The sequence below is a fragment of the Ambystoma mexicanum genome, chromosome 10 (genome assembly GCF_040938575.1).
Source record: "Ambystoma mexicanum isolate Mex_15411 chromosome 10, UKY_AmexF1_1, whole genome shotgun sequence".
Classification (NCBI taxonomy): domain Eukaryota; kingdom Metazoa; phylum Chordata; class Amphibia; order Caudata; family Ambystomatidae; genus Ambystoma; species Ambystoma mexicanum.
The window spans coordinates 603719867-603738004 of NC_090932.1; the positions used below are offsets into that span (position 1 = coordinate 603719867).

Genomic DNA, 18138 nt, shown 5'->3' on the forward strand with positions numbered 1-18138 from the left:
AGATCGGCGAGGGTGGCCCAGTTGCAGATTCAGTGCAGTTTCAGTCAAGAATTTAGCAGGGGAGCGGGGGAGAGAAAGCAGAAGCAAAGAGGAAGGTTTCCAGAACCGGAGATTGTTCTCTTCAAGTTTCAGGGGGGCAGAAAGGCTGTTCCAGAGGGAGGCCCCTGCCGAGGAGAGAGATCTACCCCCAAGGAGAAGCGGCTGACCCTGAGGTAGTTGGAGCCTTCCCCCTCCCTCCTCTGTGTAAATTGTTCTAAATACTGTATCACTGGTTTGTTTCATGTTTGTAAATTATGCTTCATTCATTACTGTACCTGCTGTTATTCTGTAAAGCGCTTTGGTATAAAGCGCTATATAAACTCAATAAACATAAACATTGTTTAGAACACGTCAAGTCTCACAGTGAGCTTTCCTTTTGCGGGTACAGTCTCATTCCCGTACCTGTGAAACTGTTCCCTCCATCGACAGTGATACCTTCTATTCTAGTAGTCATTAACTCCCCTGTGCTCATGCTTTGCTGTATTTGCAAAGGTGACTGCATGCGGTGTGGATACTTAGCTCCTTCTCTACAGATTTATGATTAATTCTGTTTATTTTATTGTAGATTTTCCAGATAATCTGGGGTTTTAGAGGAAAGTTATTGGTATCACCTCAAATTTGTCATTCTGGGTATGATAGTTTGTTTTTAATTCCTATGATAGTATCCCATTGTTGAGTCTTTTGAGGTTGTATTTTGTAAAGTAGTGGGGTTGCGAGTAGACGCTCCCTGTAAGAATGATTGAGAAACGTTTAACTCCTGGGATATCTTAGATTCAAATTTTTAAATTAGTTTTAAGGCTTTTATGTTATGATTTTCTTTTCCGGTTATTAACTGCTTATTTAAGGCTGATGTTTTAATTAATGGTGTCACCGACTTTGGATATTTATTTTGGATTATTCTCTGTATTCATTGTTCTAAGATGTTATTATGTAAATTGTTTAACTTGAAGGTTTTTTTATACCAAATAAAAGTTTGTTGAGTGATTGTAAATACTTTGCAATGCTTTTCACATAATCCATTAAAATACCAGCGTATATGGGGTATTTCAGAAAGTGTGCTAAGCTGTCAAACACTGTTAGCGTATCCTCTCCAACCATGGAGCTTTCAATGCGTTCCATCACAGGCCTTTGGATCAGTGTTCACCACCAGGATAACAGGATGACTGCCGGGTAGTCGTGTGGGGCATGTACCACTAGCATACACACCGTAAAATGTTTTCCTGGCATGTCCTTTGTTACACAGAAATCCTTCTATCTGTAGCCATCAATGATATATCAAAGAGTATGTTTTACTGCGCGTTCATCTCGAGAACACTATCGAAAACGCTTCACACTAGAAGTGAGTGCGTAGCTGCTAGGTTTCGCTCAAACTTTATATGTGGTGGCACAGTCCTTCAACTGGTCATCTGTAGTCTTCTTTAATGTTCCAACATAACGTTCCAAAAGGTGTACAAATGAATAAATGATTAAAATTCCCCAAGGTTTCACAGCTCTCAGAATGATGGGGGAAGGTCTTCCCTTCCCTCAAGTCTTCTGCTTCTCTTCGGCTCACTAGCACAGTGCTTTTCCTTGGGAAAAGACAATTTTCCAATGAAGGGGGTATGCTCCCCTTCCCTTAGCATCACACACTCAAGGGTTTTTCCTCACTCGCTGACTTACTCCACGGTTCATAGTTCTTTACAGTTCACAACAGTTCTTTACAGTTCACAGTTCTTTTACAACTTTTCCACTCAGGAGTATGGCTCCCTTCCCCTAGATTTCACACTCTTAAAATGCTGGTCTCCAGACATTCATTCATTTTAGCATGGATTGTTCTCCTGTCAGGACTTCATGATATTTGCACATTCAGTTTTTGGCCTGGTTTACTCTCCTACCCCTTTGCTTATAAAAGGGGATAATGTGCGGTCCTTTCCAAGTTTGAGAAATAAGATCAATCATGCTAATAGCATTAAATAATTCGCATATGAAATGGGCGCAGACAGCTGGTTCTAGTTTAAATAAATTAACCTGGATATGGTCTGCTTCTGGTGCTTTACTATCATAGGATCAAAAATATTGATACCTCTCTCAGAGTAGATTATATTGTATGGCTCCTCATAATACTCCTTCCAAATATCTTCTGCTGGGTGAATTTTTGGAGCAACACACTCTTGTGGTTTCACTTTGACAGCAATCTGCCAAAAAGCTCTATCTTTACTGACACATGCCTGTTTTATGATTCCCAATCCTTTTTGCTCCAATTTCTTTTCTTTCTAATTATCAAAGATGCATAGCTCTTACAAAGCTGTGTTATTATAAATATAAATTATTATTACATTTACATAGTTCAAACATAGCTCGGAAACCACTGAGCGCTATGATGAGCTGCTGATAGTCCTCATGACTGTTTAATAGCTTTTGAGTAATGACAGGTAATCAAGTCAAGATAGGACTAAAATAACCATCTTTCCAGCTCTTTCTGGAAAAGGGGGACAGAGGGAGTATCCAGATTCCTTTTGGGGTGGAATTCCAATGGACCAGAGTGTAGCATGTGAATTACTGTTTCCTAGTTTTCTCCTTGTGAACCAATCTAGTCTTGAATGTGACATTGGTCCTACAATGCGTATGTCAGGATCCATCAGAGGCATTACACCTTGCAGCCAGTTATGATGGTGTGTCAGCCAAGATAGCCATGTAGGTGATAAAGAAATCTTTTAACAGGATCCTAGCTGGTAAGGGTAATTAGTGCAGCTCGCCTGGGGTGGGGGAGATGTGGTTGAATTTGCATGACCCTGTGATGAGGCTCACCGCCGCAGGGTGTGCCACTTAAGGGGGGACAGTTGTGTAGCTAGGAGCCCTTCCTGTAGGGCATTTCCTATGAGCAATATTTTGCTGTTTAAACCTTTTTAGATATATATTATTGAAAGGATAGGTGGCTGTTCACAATGAATCCAAGAGATATAGCTGAGTTTGTGAGTTGCAACATAACCCCATCCTAGTGCACACTATCCATCACCTTTGAGTCAGAACATGCCTGGCTGGGGGGCTTAGGAGGACATCATCTGTCTTGCTAGTTCCTGTTTTAAGTAGGTACTTGACATCCATGTTTGCAGGGTCGCAAGGCATGTGTAGAGAGTAGTGATATCCTAGGGAACGCTAATGTCTAGGTATGGCTGAGAGTGGTACCGATATTTGAGTTACATATTTCACTGTCCTCCACCTTAATTGTTTTCAAAGCAAATAACCAGCGTTTGTTCTTTACTAATTTTGCATTCTTGGTCAAACTTTGAATTGGCAGAGGTAAATATGTTTTTCAAGACTTTAATTGGTAAAATATGGTTTGGTAATAGTGGCCAGATCTCTTCTGGACAAAATCCACATTGAAATCTAAAAATCTATATAGAGTGGTAACAACTCCTGATAAAAGGCTGGAATATCTCTATCATTATCTAAATTAGCCCATTTTAAAAATATTCAATTGGTTGACGGTGGGACTGAAGTGCTATGGGAAGAAATCTCAAACAAGGTTCGATTAGTATAAAAGGGCCTAATGTGCACACACACTGGATCATGGTCACTGTACATTCTTGTAAGGTCTCTAAAATCCTTGGCAGTGGCCATACTCTCTTCATTTATTAATACATCATCTAAATGGGACTTGCACTTTGTAGTTTTAAAAGTAGTTTATGCCGGAATATTAACAGAAAATCTTCCATTCATGCCCTACAGCCATGCAGTGATAACAATTAGCAAGGTGCAACATCAGAGTTGACTGAACCATTACTTCAATAACAAAGGGAACATTCATTTTCCATATGTTATCTTCTTCAGCATATAAATACGTAATTGATTCAATACGTGTAATGTTTTAAATCTCCCAGCAAAAGAATATGAGTAGTGCCCCTATTTTTGATCAACCAAGTAAACTAATATGTCTTCCAATTTCATTTGTGCCATTCCATCAGATCTCAAATAGCCGTTGGCAGGTAACACCTTTACATGTTTCTTGACATACCAGTGAAAAAGCTGTCATCATTGCCAAGTGGTTATAACACCTCCAACATCCTGTGAACTCCAGGGGCCACATTACAGAAACTTTGCACCAGGGCAAGTGCAAAGCTTGAACGGTATTAGCACTGGGGCAAAGTTTGCTCTATTTTTAAAAACACTGGGACATATTAAAAAACCATTGCACCTCGACAAGCGCAGTTTGGCCTATTAAAAGCACCAGGGGGAAGAATGCGCTAGTGCAAAAAAGATTCATTTTCACTACATGTTTGCACCAGGGCAAAGTGTGCCCTAGTGCTAATACGGAATGGTATTAGCACTAGGGCAAACTTTGCCCTGATGCAAAAATGCATCAAAAATGTACCCTTTTAGCACTAGGGCAATTTTAGCAGTGGCGCTTTTAATATGCCAAACTGCACTTGTCGAGGTGCAATGGTTTTTTAATGTGTCCCAGTGTTTTTAGAAATAGGGCAAACTTTCTGTAATCTGGCCCCAGGTAAGCAATTCCCTTTCAGTTTCCCACGTGCACCTTTTTCACCAGGATTAAAAACTCATGTAGTCTTATTTAGGAACAATGGGCCTCATTATGAGGTTTGCAGTGCGGGATAAGAGTGTTGGTAAACTGGAGGTAAATCCTCTACTTTTCCTCCAAAAATTGGCAGAATTACCATTCAGTAATTCCACTGATGGTAATTCCACCAAAAATTCCCAATTGCGTACCATGGATTCCAGAAAATGGGGATTTACACCACCTACCACCACGTGTAATCCAGTGCTAAACATATGGGACCAAGTAGCGGTAACAGTAATTCTGTTTGGTGGTATTCTGGTGAATTTACCACCGAAATACAGCCAACCTTGTAACGAGGCCCAATGTAAAGTGAGCATGTTTCATGGAATTTACTAATTGTACATTTTCCAATAAACTCATGCCAGTCAAGATCTCTAAATTTTCGGGACACGCTTGACATTTCCATGACATTATTAACATTGAATCTAAAAACAGACTTGAATGCACAGTTGGAATCATGTTCATTTACAGTTCACAGAGTCTAGGGGGGCTAGGGATCAGCCACGTAACATAAGATCTTAGTTCCCTCCTAACCCCAATGTTAATGGAGGCCATCTGTGACTCCTGTGGGGTTCAAGCTGTTAAATGTGCACATGGCTCTTCTGGCCTATGGGGCAATAACACACAAAACTGAATATTGGAGCGTATTGGCAGGAAAGATGTAAACTCCTTTACAAGCAGGCCATCCACCGTATGATATGATATGATATGATATGGCATTTCTAACGCGCATATACACAAGTGTTTTAAGGCGCAATGAGGCAAGGGAGGCGGAACAGAGGGAAGACAGGCAACGATCATACTAGGCCAGGTGTAATTCAGATCGCGCAAGTGCATGGGACGGGGGTATGGGTGCAGTGCGGTACATGGGATAATAGAATAAATGACAGTAGGAAAACTACGGCCAGCAGGTGGCAAGTGCAAGGGTAAGAGCAGCCATCAGGTGCCAAGTGCTGGTAGTGGGACTGGAGGGATACAGAAACAGTCCCCAAATGCGAGGGTTGCAAGGAAGGCAGTGCGGGTAAGCGACTGGCAGGGAGGGGACCCGGGGAGGGGAACTGGGCCCGGGATCAGAGGGTGGCCAGGTAACCAGTGCAGTATCAGTATCAGCCAGGTAGTCAGCAGGGAAGAGGAGGAGAGAAAGCAGAAGCACAGAGAAAGGTTTTGAGGTGCTTCCAGAACCGGAGATGATTTTCCTCAAGTTTCAGGGAGGCAGGGAGGCTGTTTGAGAGGGACGCCCCAGCCAAAGAAAGAGATCTACCACCAACTTGTTGCTTGGAGAAACGACTGACCATGAGGGAGTTGGAGGCGGATGAGCGAAGAGCTTGAGAAGGAAGATATTTAGGAAGAGAGAGTTGAAGGTATAGAGGCCCCAGGCCCCAGAAGGCCTTGTGGACATACAGAGGGTTTTGAACTTAATCCTCACAGCCACTGGGAGCCAGTGCAGAGATTTCAGTCCTGGAGAGATACGATACAAAGACAAGTCTCGCAGTCCTGTTCTGGATGAGTTGTAGAGGGCGGAGGGTAGAAGCAGGCAGATTTAGAAAGAGGCTGTTGCAGTAGTCAAGCCTAGAGAGAACCAGAGCTCTAGAGACATTGAGCTTCTGGGGGAAGGAGAGAAAGGGAAGAATACCTCTGAGAAGGTGCAGCTGGTAGTGTGACTTCTTAGAGACGTCAGAGATGTGGGGAGAGAAGGAGAGTGTGGAGTCGAAGATTACCCCGAGGTACGCCTCGTACTCCAATATGATAAACAAATCTTTATAATATCAAAATTACAGTTGTTTTCATTGTGCAATCTTGAAACACCCCACAATGCCCTCCCAAATGATTGATCTATATGCCCTAAAAAAACAAATCCAGTGACAAGTTTTGTTTACCAGAGAATCTTCTCTCTGACTCCCTCTTGACAACATTGTACACCTGTCATAAACACAATATAGAAATTTCAATCTGTGTACCCCATCTCATCTTGGCGTAACTGCAATACCTGAATCATTTGAGGCCAAGTTGTATTGATTGGCCTTTCAAACAATCTGGTCCCACTGCTGTCCCTATACCCATTGCCCACATTCTTATTTTCATATTTAGAGGTGTTGGAGAAATCTTTAGAAGGACTGCTAGAAATGGAGCTAGAAGTGTTTTCACTTCTTTTTTACTGAACGATTTCACCTATTAATTGTCTCGACACTGTTTTGCATTTCCAATACCAGGGCTGGGAGTACAGTTAGGAGGGGATAATGAAAATGCACTGAAGAAGCAACAGGTGGGGCAACACTCAAAAACAAGACCACTGACTGGATTATCTCCATTGCTTGATCTTCCTCGAGGTGCATGCAAATCCTGCTCCTATATGTGTTTGGGTCCTATGAATGATTAAATAGGACGGTTCATATTAAATGAGTTTGCACAACTTTTAAGGCCTCATCTGTATGTTGAGAAGTTTTCTTGAAAAGTCATATACTAGTAGAAGTACACTTGAGTGACCTAGTTGCAGCAACCACGTAGATATTACTCAGCACTTAGAATGGTTGATACATTGCTTTGGCTCAGACAAGAATCTAGTCCTATATATTCTACTCCACTAGTTTTTGGAAAATGTTTATGACTAACCTGGTTGACTGGTAGATTTTCTGGAGTGCAGTGAGACAACCTTTCTGTTTCCCCCGCGGCGATGGCCCCAATCGCTCATGGTTGATTTTGTGTTGTTGTTGGTTGTGGGTAGGATTTGTCACTGCTGGTTTGGTGAGGGATGGGCTGTGAAGGGTGGTTTTGTGTACTTGATGGTTAATTGTATAAATGTTACAGCAATATGGTTCAAATAAATTCATGAAACTATAGCAAAACATGAAACAATCCCTTACTATGGTAATGGCTACTGGTATGACAAGTGAACCCAAGGGTTCTGATAATCTCAGATTGTTTAGTTGCAATGCATGGGGCTTGAACAACCACTGTAAAGCCTGTGAGATATTTGCATCAATTGTTTAGAGGCACATATTGTATGCCTGAAGGAGATGCATGTCATTATTGTACTGATAGGCACTAAGGATACACTCTCACCATTTTCTAGGGGTGAGTTCACTCTTATTTATAATTCGGTGACTTTTACATTGCAAGCATTTGATGCATCCCATGAGGGGAGGTATTCAGTGGTGTCTCTAGAAATCAATATTAGGGAGGTAAACTAGGGGGCACAAATAGAAAGTAAGGGCTGTGTAGGGGCACATCAAATAAGGGTCCATAGGCCAAACTGGTTTAAGTAATCACATATTTGACCAAGCTGGCTAAAAGGTACAAAATGTGGCATTATGCAAGTTTTTAAGACAGTATAAATGTTGCACCAAGTTATTTTACACCCTAAAAACTGCCCTCTAAAATACTTACACAATTATTTAGTTTTACTAGTGTTTTACTGTGTGTTTTTCATTGAAAATAATTAATCATTTGTTGCTCTGTTTTTGAAGCAATTAATGCATAATAATGGCATACCAGAGGAAATTAACATCCTAAAATCATTCCAATCTTCCCTTTAATCAGGTACCTTCAAGGTCCAGCCTAGTGCACCCCGAAAGGCACCTCAGCCAAATTTAAACATTACAACTTTAACATGACAGTTTAACTGTTTACCTGAAAGTGCACACACAGTGTTTTAAATTAATAATCCATAACTATGTTCCATCTAACTCTGGACTATTATTTCACGTTTAGCAAGAACAATAATATCACATTTTTAGCCAGTGTTCAAGGTAGATATCTCGCTCTTCTAAGTGATGTAATAAGTGTTATTAAATTAATGGTAAGTCAATATAATGTAAAGTGGTTGTGTACAGAGCATATCTGAACTTTGTGGTGGCTTGTGTTGTGTGGTTTTTCAAAGACAAAAGAGGGGGGGGTTATAAGGAAGTGGCGGGTACTAAATATGTGGCGTCCATGGATGCAGGCCATTAGTACCTGACACCTGAGTACTGGTAGGGTTCTATGTGGTTTGTGGCATTGATATGTGGGTATGTGGTCTATCTTGAAGGAAAGACTCAAGCTCTATTAGATGACAGTGCTGGGACACTGAGAGAGCCCTACATGGGCACAGTATGAGACAGAGCTAAAGATGTAGCAGGACGTGCCCTAAGCTTTGAACTGTTTCCCAAATTTTATTTGGTTGAGATGGTGGTGCAGGAAAAAATCTTCTGTGTGTCTCATAGTCCTTGTGTGTAGTTTGAAATTGCTAGTAGATTAAAAGGTTGGGGAAGGAGGTTTTCTGGGGCTCCTAGGAGTCCTATTAGAATGTTAGGGTTATACTCTATCGGTAGCGTTCAAGCTGTGTTGTTATCCATCTGGATGAGATGTTTTTACTGTTCCAGGTTTTATTTTATGGCAATTATGGAGTGGTGTCAGTGTCTTATGGGTGATAGGGAAAAATTGGGGAGACACAGGTTCCGATCTCCAAGGTGTTCATGATTTAAATAATGTGCACAGGGGTATTGTACATTTCAGCGAGACTGACCTGAATCGGTCAGTGTCTATTTCATCCTGTTTGGTAGGGTAGTGCTCTGATCAGTCTGTATTCAGATTTGTGATGTCTATTATTTTGTTAAAATCTGGCTGGTCAATCCCTTGCGAGTTGTAGAACCCTACTGTTTCACCTGCATGGTTCTGATGAGTCTGATAGGCGCAGAGCCTCACAGGTCCCAATCTTTCCTCGTCAGTGTCCGGCACTTGCCCCCGGCCTTGCACTTGCCACAGCACTAGTGCACTTCGGTTACGACCCATGAGAGTGGTATCTCTCTGCACTTAACTCATGTTCTGACAGGACTGGGCGGACTTGTCCCTATTGCCCTCCCCCCACGCACTTCCTTTTCTGTTCACCTGCATAATCTGAATGTACCATGACTAGTAAGATTGTTTGTCCTGTCTTCCCTATGTCTTCCCCTCCCATGCATGGCTGCGCTTTGAAACACTTGTGTATGAGCGCATGGTAAATAATCAATCAAGCAATCAACCCAGGATGGACAGAAGTTGAAAATTCGACCCGGTCCGGCCTATAGGGGGCATCATATTAGTTTGTATTTTGCAATCTAGTCATCAGCCAGGTTTTGAGAGATTTTCTGAAAACTAGGTGATTGCCACCTGTGTGGTGTTGCCTGGGCATTTAGTTCCGCAGGTTAGTTGACAGGAAAGAGAAGGAGGTACTCAATTTATCAACTTCTGAAGGACTGAAGGTCAAAATTCAACTGAAGTCGAATTCAAATGTGTGACTTCAGGTTGGACACCAGAATGAGATAAAATTAGGCATGTTAGCTCATTTTTAGTTGCAACCATACATATGAAGCATAATTGATATGTTTTTCATGCACGTCATTTTAGTGATTACGCAACACCTATCAACGAATGCGTTTATGTATCGTTTTGAGACCATGCACATCTTGGACGAAACACAATGGAAAAGACAAACTCAAAATCTGGGTACGATATATAGATGATGTTCTTGGAATATAGTAAGGCACGAGAGAATCACTAAACCAATTCCTACTTTACATCAACGATATAGACCAGTGCATACAATTTACAGCTGAAATAGGAGACACAGGAGTACACTACCTTGATGTGAAAGTGAACGTGAAACTCCAATAGATCACAACTTCTTTATACACTAAACCAACGGACAGAAACAACTTGTTGCATCGTATGAGCTTCCATCCACAGAACACTCTCCATAATTTACCCTATGGACAGATGCTAGTGCTAAAAAGGATGATTGGTGATTAAGAAGAATGCGAACATGAGCTAGAAAAACTGCATAAAAAGCTACAAGACCGGAGATATCCTGAAGAAGATCTACAAAGAGCATCAGACAAAGTATCCACAAGATCCAGAGAGAATACTTTGATAACCAAACCCGATGCACCAAAGATTGTATATGTATCAAAGTTTTCAACGCAAAGCTCCCAAATAAAGAGAAGCATAAACAAACATTGGCCTATCCTAATCAACGGCAACTGGACGAAGGATCTGTTCATAGAGAAATTAGTATTCACATACCAAAGAAAGAGTAATTTACGAGATCTTTTAATGAACACAAGAGATGAAGCACAACGGATGGTGAAAAATAAGAACCCAGGCACATTTCCCTGCCTTAATTGCACGAACTGTAACAATGTCATTAAAGGCGGGGTAGTGCTACACCCACGCAGACGAGAAAAGGTTACCTTAAGATGCTTTGCCACATGTAACACAGAAAACAGTGTGTACTGCATACTCTGCCCATGCAGCATTTACTATGTGGGCGAGACAGGACGCAAGATAAGGATACATATGAATGAGCACAAATCATGTATCAGAAACAGAAATGCCAACTCGTCTGAAGCAAGACATTTTAATGAAAAGAATCATATTGTGGCACAGTTAAAGTTTCAAGTCTTGGAAGTGATTGACAACCATGATCAGAGATCGGACACAAAAAAGAGAAGACAACAGAGAGAAGTTTACTGGATCGACCGGTTGGACACCTTCATGCCCAGAGGAATAAATGAAAAGAGGGATCTAAACTGCTTCCTGTAAATATTGCTGATGCTTACATAACGGTTTTGGCCATTGTTTACATATTACCACAATGTATATCCAACATAACACATTTCAGCTCCCTAATGAATGTTACACAGTAAATAAGATATATCAACTGCACAATGCGAAATTGATGGATGATGAGTATTCTTAATGAATCAATTTTTTCATTTCATAATATGTCATACTAATAATATGATGTTAGCTGTACAGGCATAATGAATGGGATATGACCAGCCCCGCATCTACTTATATATCTTCGGAAACACATAACAATATGGAGTTAGACCATTGACATACATATCTTTGTAGCAGACTGGGCACACATGAGAACAGCTGATTTCGAATCAATGGAATATGACCAGCCTTGCATACAGTTGTACAGTTGCAGACATATATAACAGTATGGAGATGCACGCTTGGCATACACTGTTTAAAGTAGATCAGGCACATATGTGACCATCTGACTTTGAATGAATCGAATATGACCATCCTTGCTGACAGTTGCATATATTCTTAAATATATAACAGTATGGCGGTAGACCATCGATATACAAAATGCTAGAAATCAGGATGAAAGATCCATACGCAGCTATCTGGTTGAGACACTATTTTATTTTGCCTCCAACCAGTTTTTTTGCACAGATGATAAAATTAAATGTTTACAAGACTTTCGATAAGCACGAAAGTAGTACGGACAGATGTTATTTCGAACACAGGAAATACAGATGTGTATCAACCTCTTTAGTATCGAGGTAAAATTTCCAAGGCGATGCACAAGTACAAAATGCAAATAAGTGGGGACAAGGTTCGACAAAGTGCTGCCCAGGACTGTTTTAGGTCCGGGGGTGCTGAACAAGACGGTGTACACAACACTATCTACAAACACATATACAACAGGGTTTTGATAGTTGTGTCACGGAACATCGATATACATGCGTTTGTAGTAGACCGGCACAAGGTAACCAACTCACTTCTAATGAAAGATGATGGTCTTATTTCAGGTTGGTAAACACACCACAATGACATCCGGAGTACCTTTGTATGCAAAGCTGAGATACGCAGCAGTAGGAACATAACATAAGAGCTAGGACAGTATGACATTTTGAGTAATTTTTAGCAATATAGTGTTTTAGACATCCACATGTATGCTGTGATACACATCAGTAAGAACGTAAGGACAGCAGTTATTTAGGGAAGTAATATTGTCCATCTGAGAACAATTGTCACAATAACATACACATCAGTTCACGTGTTCTTACAGTAAGAACCGATGGACATTAACACTGGAATGGTACACACATGTTTATATAAAATAGGAAGCACAAACTACTGCACTGAGATTATGCACCACGGGACAATTTAGAAACTGAAGTAGAAACTGAAGTCAACTACTGAGTAGAACCTAATAATTCTACTTAGCCTAATATACATAACCATAATATACAGGACAATTAGTATCAACACGATGGGTTAGAGAGATGTATGCATAGACTACGGGATTATAGTGATTGTCCTTTCAAAGATTGCCGTTGTTGTCTCGCCATGACGGCCATCTTGTCAGGCCTCATTGCCATGACGACAGACAACAACTTTACATTAGGAACGATCAGCACATTACCAATTGATCGTTATTTGAGCGCGCGCAGTAAGCACAGACCGTTCGTAAGAAGGTAAACTGAACAGAACACAGGCATTCTAAACGTAGAGATCTTGGGCCTCATTACAAGTCTGGCGGTAGCCATGCGAGTAAAACCGGCAGGCTGCCGCCGGACTTGTGGATTTTTCCAGCAACTGGCTTCACAGAAACACCAGGGAATTATGACCATGGTGTTCCTGAAAGTCAGGCTTTGGAAAATCCTTAATCCCCATTCGCATTGAGTCCCATACGACTCAATGGGGATGACGGAAGCACCGGCACCGTTAATAACTGTTAATAAGGGTGCCAGTGCTTCTGTGAAAGTCTGCGAGTGGCTGCCGTCCCGAAGTGTGCAGGTCCGGTAACAACAGTGCTGGTAAGCGTACGGGCACTGTTGTTACTGGACCGGCACACTCGTAATTTGGCCCCTTGTGTCTGGAAATTATAGTTTTAAGCTAGTTACCGCTTTGTCTTCAAGATCAAAAACACATAACATAAGTAGGCAAGTAGACATCAATGGACAGACCATGAGATATCCAGAGACACCCACCGGCCATCCTCTCACGTTCAGCTCAGCCCCCCAACTAACATTCATAAAACACTCACACAAAACACTCACTCATCATTCTCCTGAGCTGTCTATCATAGATTCACAAACATTCTTTGAGCATGCATTCCTGGCCAGTGAGACAGAACAAGACTAACAATACAACATCTCCCTTCATACAAACAGTTATATACCACAATATCTCCCTTGCATGCAGAAAGTCACACACACCCATAATGAACATGCACACCAAAGAGTACATGTACACCCAGACACGACACAACACACTCAGGCACACAGTCACAACAGTTATCAGCATAGCGTTCACACACACAGCATTCCTCCACCACAACCAACAACCTTCCATCCAGAACTGGCACTCCCGGATACAGAGACTGCCATAGCCTGGCACAAACACTCTGAGGGGAAAACATGCAGGAGACAAACTACACACCAATAGGTGGGAAAGCAGGATGGGGAGAGGATCAAGGATTGCCAAGCACTGGACCAGGATGCAACGCGCCACATCAATGCAGAGACTGGGCGAAACATCCAAGCTGCCGGAGTCCAACAAACTAACACAGAGGGAGGGTGTTGCTGCCCATATCAGGAACAGCAAACACAGGAGGGCTACATAATCCACCAACTTCCACCTTCACATACCAGACACAAATCCACCAAGAAGCACCCACAATACACACAACCGTCACCGACCACATCTATCCTAATATGCATTACAAGCATCACCAAGCACACACATTGACACAACACACTTTATCTGCATGCTCTAACAACACTCAAACGTGCACAAGCTGAATAGGTGGAACAAGGCAGCAGTTACAACACATGCATGCATACCTCTCACACAGGTGGTGCCATGTCACACCTAATATGACAAAACAGAAGCAAACCGTATTCTATCATCCTGTACCCGTGCCACATATGCCCAAGTACAGTCCCTCTCATGTGCAAGGACACATAACCCTCAAGTGTACATAACACACGGATCCTGGGCAATGTCGCTGTCCCCCTATTTGCTGGTAGTGATAAAGCTGGTGGGCCTTCCCGGAGGGGAAATGGTGCTAGGGCCCCCTTTTATGTTAAAGATTGTTTGTCTCCTTCAAGTTCTCCAGGGACCACCACTGGCCAGTGTACTAGGCCTGCGGTCTGGCCTCGGGCTTCATAACTCTCTCCTGCCCCAGGCTATGTTTCTGCAGGCTCAACCAGCGCCCTGCACTCGTGGAACACCTTACTTGGGATTGGGATGCTGCCTGTCCTTATTCTTTAAATGTTTCGATTTTGCCCGTCCTCCAGCCAGGAGCGTGGGCAGGAACAGAACAGCTGCGGGAGTCAGCCTGCAGGTCGCAGGCTCCCGTAAAGGTGCCTCTTTCCGTCGTTGGCATTGTCTGCTGCTTCCTTTTATTTTGTTCCTTATCTATTGGAGACGTGCCGCACACATCCGTCCCGGGCCCTCGCCGGGACCGCAACAGCGTGTGAGCACCGGGCTGAGAGAGCACCCCGCTTTCAAGGGGGCACCTCTACTAGGAGACACCACAGACACACTGTGGAGGCCGGTTGCGCTACACCTGTGCTGGGAGCTCTGCACCACAGGGAGCCAGGCAGAGTGTGTGCCAGGGGGTACTTTCAGATCCTCTTTGCCCATTGTTGTAGGCTCAGGGTAGGCCAGGCATTGCTCAATGCATCCTCACATTAATGACACACGGAGCCCGGCGAGAGTGAAAGTAACTAAGGAGCGGGAAGCCGCTCACCCTTTTCATTAAGCATTACACGTGATCACAGCTGTCCCTCTGGGAGACGTGGTGTGATCACTCAAACCACAACACATGGCAGCACGGAGGCGTGTTTTAGTCACAACACGGACAATGGTGTGCCACCATTACCCCTCTAACTCAAAAATTCTTCATAACAATATTTGCCATTTCTTACGACTGCATCTTAGATTTGTTGTTGGCTGATGAAGCGCCTTCAGCTTTTCAGGTGCCATTGGCATGTGGCAAATGAGGAGCAGCACTGCTCATGTTTGGCGTGTATTCAATGCGCGCTGAGCCAATCCACAAGTATAACATTTGCTGGGAGGACCCCTCCTAGTTCCAATGGGGATCGTTGTCAATGCTCACCAAATGTGCCCTCTAGAATTTACCACAATGCTAAAATGTTGTCAACCTCCTTCGGAGAGAGAGAAGCTCCACTGCTAAAGGTGTTTAGTCATGTTTCTTTGCAGTGAGTTTTGGATTGAAGCTTAAGTCGGCCAACCACAACCATTACTTGGATGACCCAAGCCAGAGTGCAGGACGGAGGATTTCGCAGTAGCACCAAAGTAGGCTCACTCATCTGTGCCAGCATTGAAATCTGTCCTGCATCTACAGACAGGTCAGCTCAATTTGACTGCTTGCTATTGCCACATCGCTCAGCTCGTACTAAACTATAGTCCCGGGGTTCTGTTGTCACAGGGGAGACGTGTGGAAGGACTTGTTACTGGACCCTAGGAGATTGTAGGGTGCACACCTTCTTTCAGCACCTTGGCGTCAGAGTTCTTCGCTCCACTACCACCACTCAAACTACATCAGCACTGGAATAACAGTGCTTCGGCATACAGGCCCACACCATATCGCCACTCCGTCCTCACCCCAACATTGTTCAATTCTTGCAGGGCCCTTCTGGAAAACTAACTCCCAGCATCAGGCTTGCACCTCTGCTCCCCACCCCCACCTGCTATTCTCGGTGCCAGCACTCGCTCCAGCAGACCATGACATTTTAAATATATAACCAGGTAAGGTGATCCATGTCCTAGAGCAACTATCAAAAAATTGTCAAGATGCAAAATAAAAAATATGTGCACTGTCTTTTTCCCCATCATTTTCTCTATTATAATATCAAAAAATTCCAAATGTTACTCCTGATGAAGCTGAATCTAAAACAGTAAAACACGAGTTGAGGAAATCGTGATGTAATTAAAAATAAATTAACTATGAGAAATGTGAGTGTCACCAATCAGAAAACAGGATATATTAATGAATAAGAATTGTACTGTGAAACAACTGTGAAATACTAGCCTACTGACCTTATTCAAAAAGACTGCCGTGTACTTTATTAGGAGAGAAAGCAAATAATAAAAACAACCAGCACAAGACACACAAATCTCACTCTAGGTATTTTGAAGTCTGAAACCTTGACACTGAGATTTCTTATTTTTGCCTTCAGTGCATTCAAATTTATTAACTTCTCAGCTAAAACGCTATGCAAATGGACAGTAATAACAGCCTGGCATTATGGGGTCATTACACTTCAAAGGTTTCAAAACGTACCTGTTTGGGCTTTTCTCTGGTGATAAATAATCTTTTGATTTCCTCTTGGATTTTCTGAAACTCGGAAATTTAAATTTTCGTTGGGACATTTTACTTTGTTTAGTTGTATTCATATTAATGATGGCAATTCAATGCAACGTTAGTATATCCAAGATGCCCAGCTCGTGCGCCCCTCCTGCTCAGATGTACTTATAATCAGCCCATTTAAGATGGATGTGTTGCTCTCAAACTCCTAGTTTGCTTTCAGTGAAACAAACTTAAATGGCCGCTGCCATGATGTCATAATGCTATTATGATTCATAGATTCATTGATGTTTTAGAATTGTTTTGTTAAAGGAAATATGCAGCACTTGCAATCCATAATCCAGTTACACATCTTGCTGTTTGTCTTACCACAATCATGTTTCTTTAACACTTTTTTTAACATACAAATCTATGAACCAGCGTGGGTTGACAAGACTGATAAGTAATTCAGTAAATTGCCACCCCTTTACAGTAAGCACCCATTCACAAGAACACATCCAGAGCTAAACTACTTCAGGGAAGACAAGTCATAAATAAAAAAGTTACATCTTTTTATTTTTAATTAAGAGCCCACACAGTGTTTTTCAATGTGTGTGTTTATTTTCATAAATTGGTGTCAAATTCTTTTAATATCATTTTAAGTGTTTTTTCCCTTTAAATGTAGTATAAGGGTTCTGTGAGAGGTAAATAGAGGGAATGGGCTTATGTTTTTCTATTCCCTCATAGCTCTCAACTCACACGTTTTTAACGGGTGTCACCCGCCTTGGAATGAGTTATGTCTCCTGCCAAGCTCCTTACACGTCCATTCACTTTAATGGGCTCTCACCAGCCAAAAATGAAATCTACTGTTTTCAGCCGTCCAGGGGACTTAAAGGGTTCAGAGGTATGTGGACTACACGAACAATGAGGACCTGGTTTACAAAAATGTTTTCAATGGGACTTTCCAATGTTAAAACATGTTTGAAAATCAGGCCCTTAGTGTCAATTATACGTTTAGCACTGTTGTCAGAAAATTCAATTCAACTACAGCACGTGAGGTGGGCAATCACTGTAGGAAATTATTTGTGTGCTTTTCTCAGCATAAGACTCCAACAATGGCAAAGGTCAGATTCTGAATCATGTTCTCTTATAAAGCTCACCACCTTATGTGCATTCAACAAGGACAGCGAGGCATATTGAGTAGCTGTACAAGTCAAGGTTCAAGATGGTGTGTTGTGCAAATGGGTACAGAAAGACATGAAAAATAGGTTGAACCGTCTTTCGCTTACCAGTGACTGTGCACTGGCGCAGCGGGAGTCCCCGCAGCAGCCTCTGCCGTGTGGTGGGACCCGCCACCAAATGTCCTGGGAGGGGGCCCCCTCAGACTAAAAAAAAAGAAATGTTTAAAAATGTTTAAGTCACTTTGACTACAAAAATAAATTATTTATTTTTGAAGTGCGAGGGCTCT

At 42.2% G+C, this 18138-nt stretch overlaps 1 protein-coding gene across 3 annotated transcripts in view; it reads right to left on the reverse strand.

Moving 5' to 3' along the window:
- Positions 1-16930, reverse strand: part of LOC138493198 (tripartite motif-containing protein 42-like) — an 807816-nt gene extending 790886 nt beyond the window's left edge. The window contains exon 1 of one of the 3 annotated variants that reach the window (XM_069620359.1): positions 16668-16915. In XM_069620359.1, coding sequence (XP_069476460.1) covers positions 16668-16780 — 113 coding nt within the window. In that variant the 5' untranslated portion in view covers positions 16781-16915. Of the gene's footprint in view, positions 1-16667 lie in introns of all 3 variants that reach the window. The other 2 variants (XM_069620360.1, XM_069620361.1) reach the window with 2 other exon arrangements.
- Between the last annotated feature and the right edge of the window lie 1208 nt (positions 16931-18138).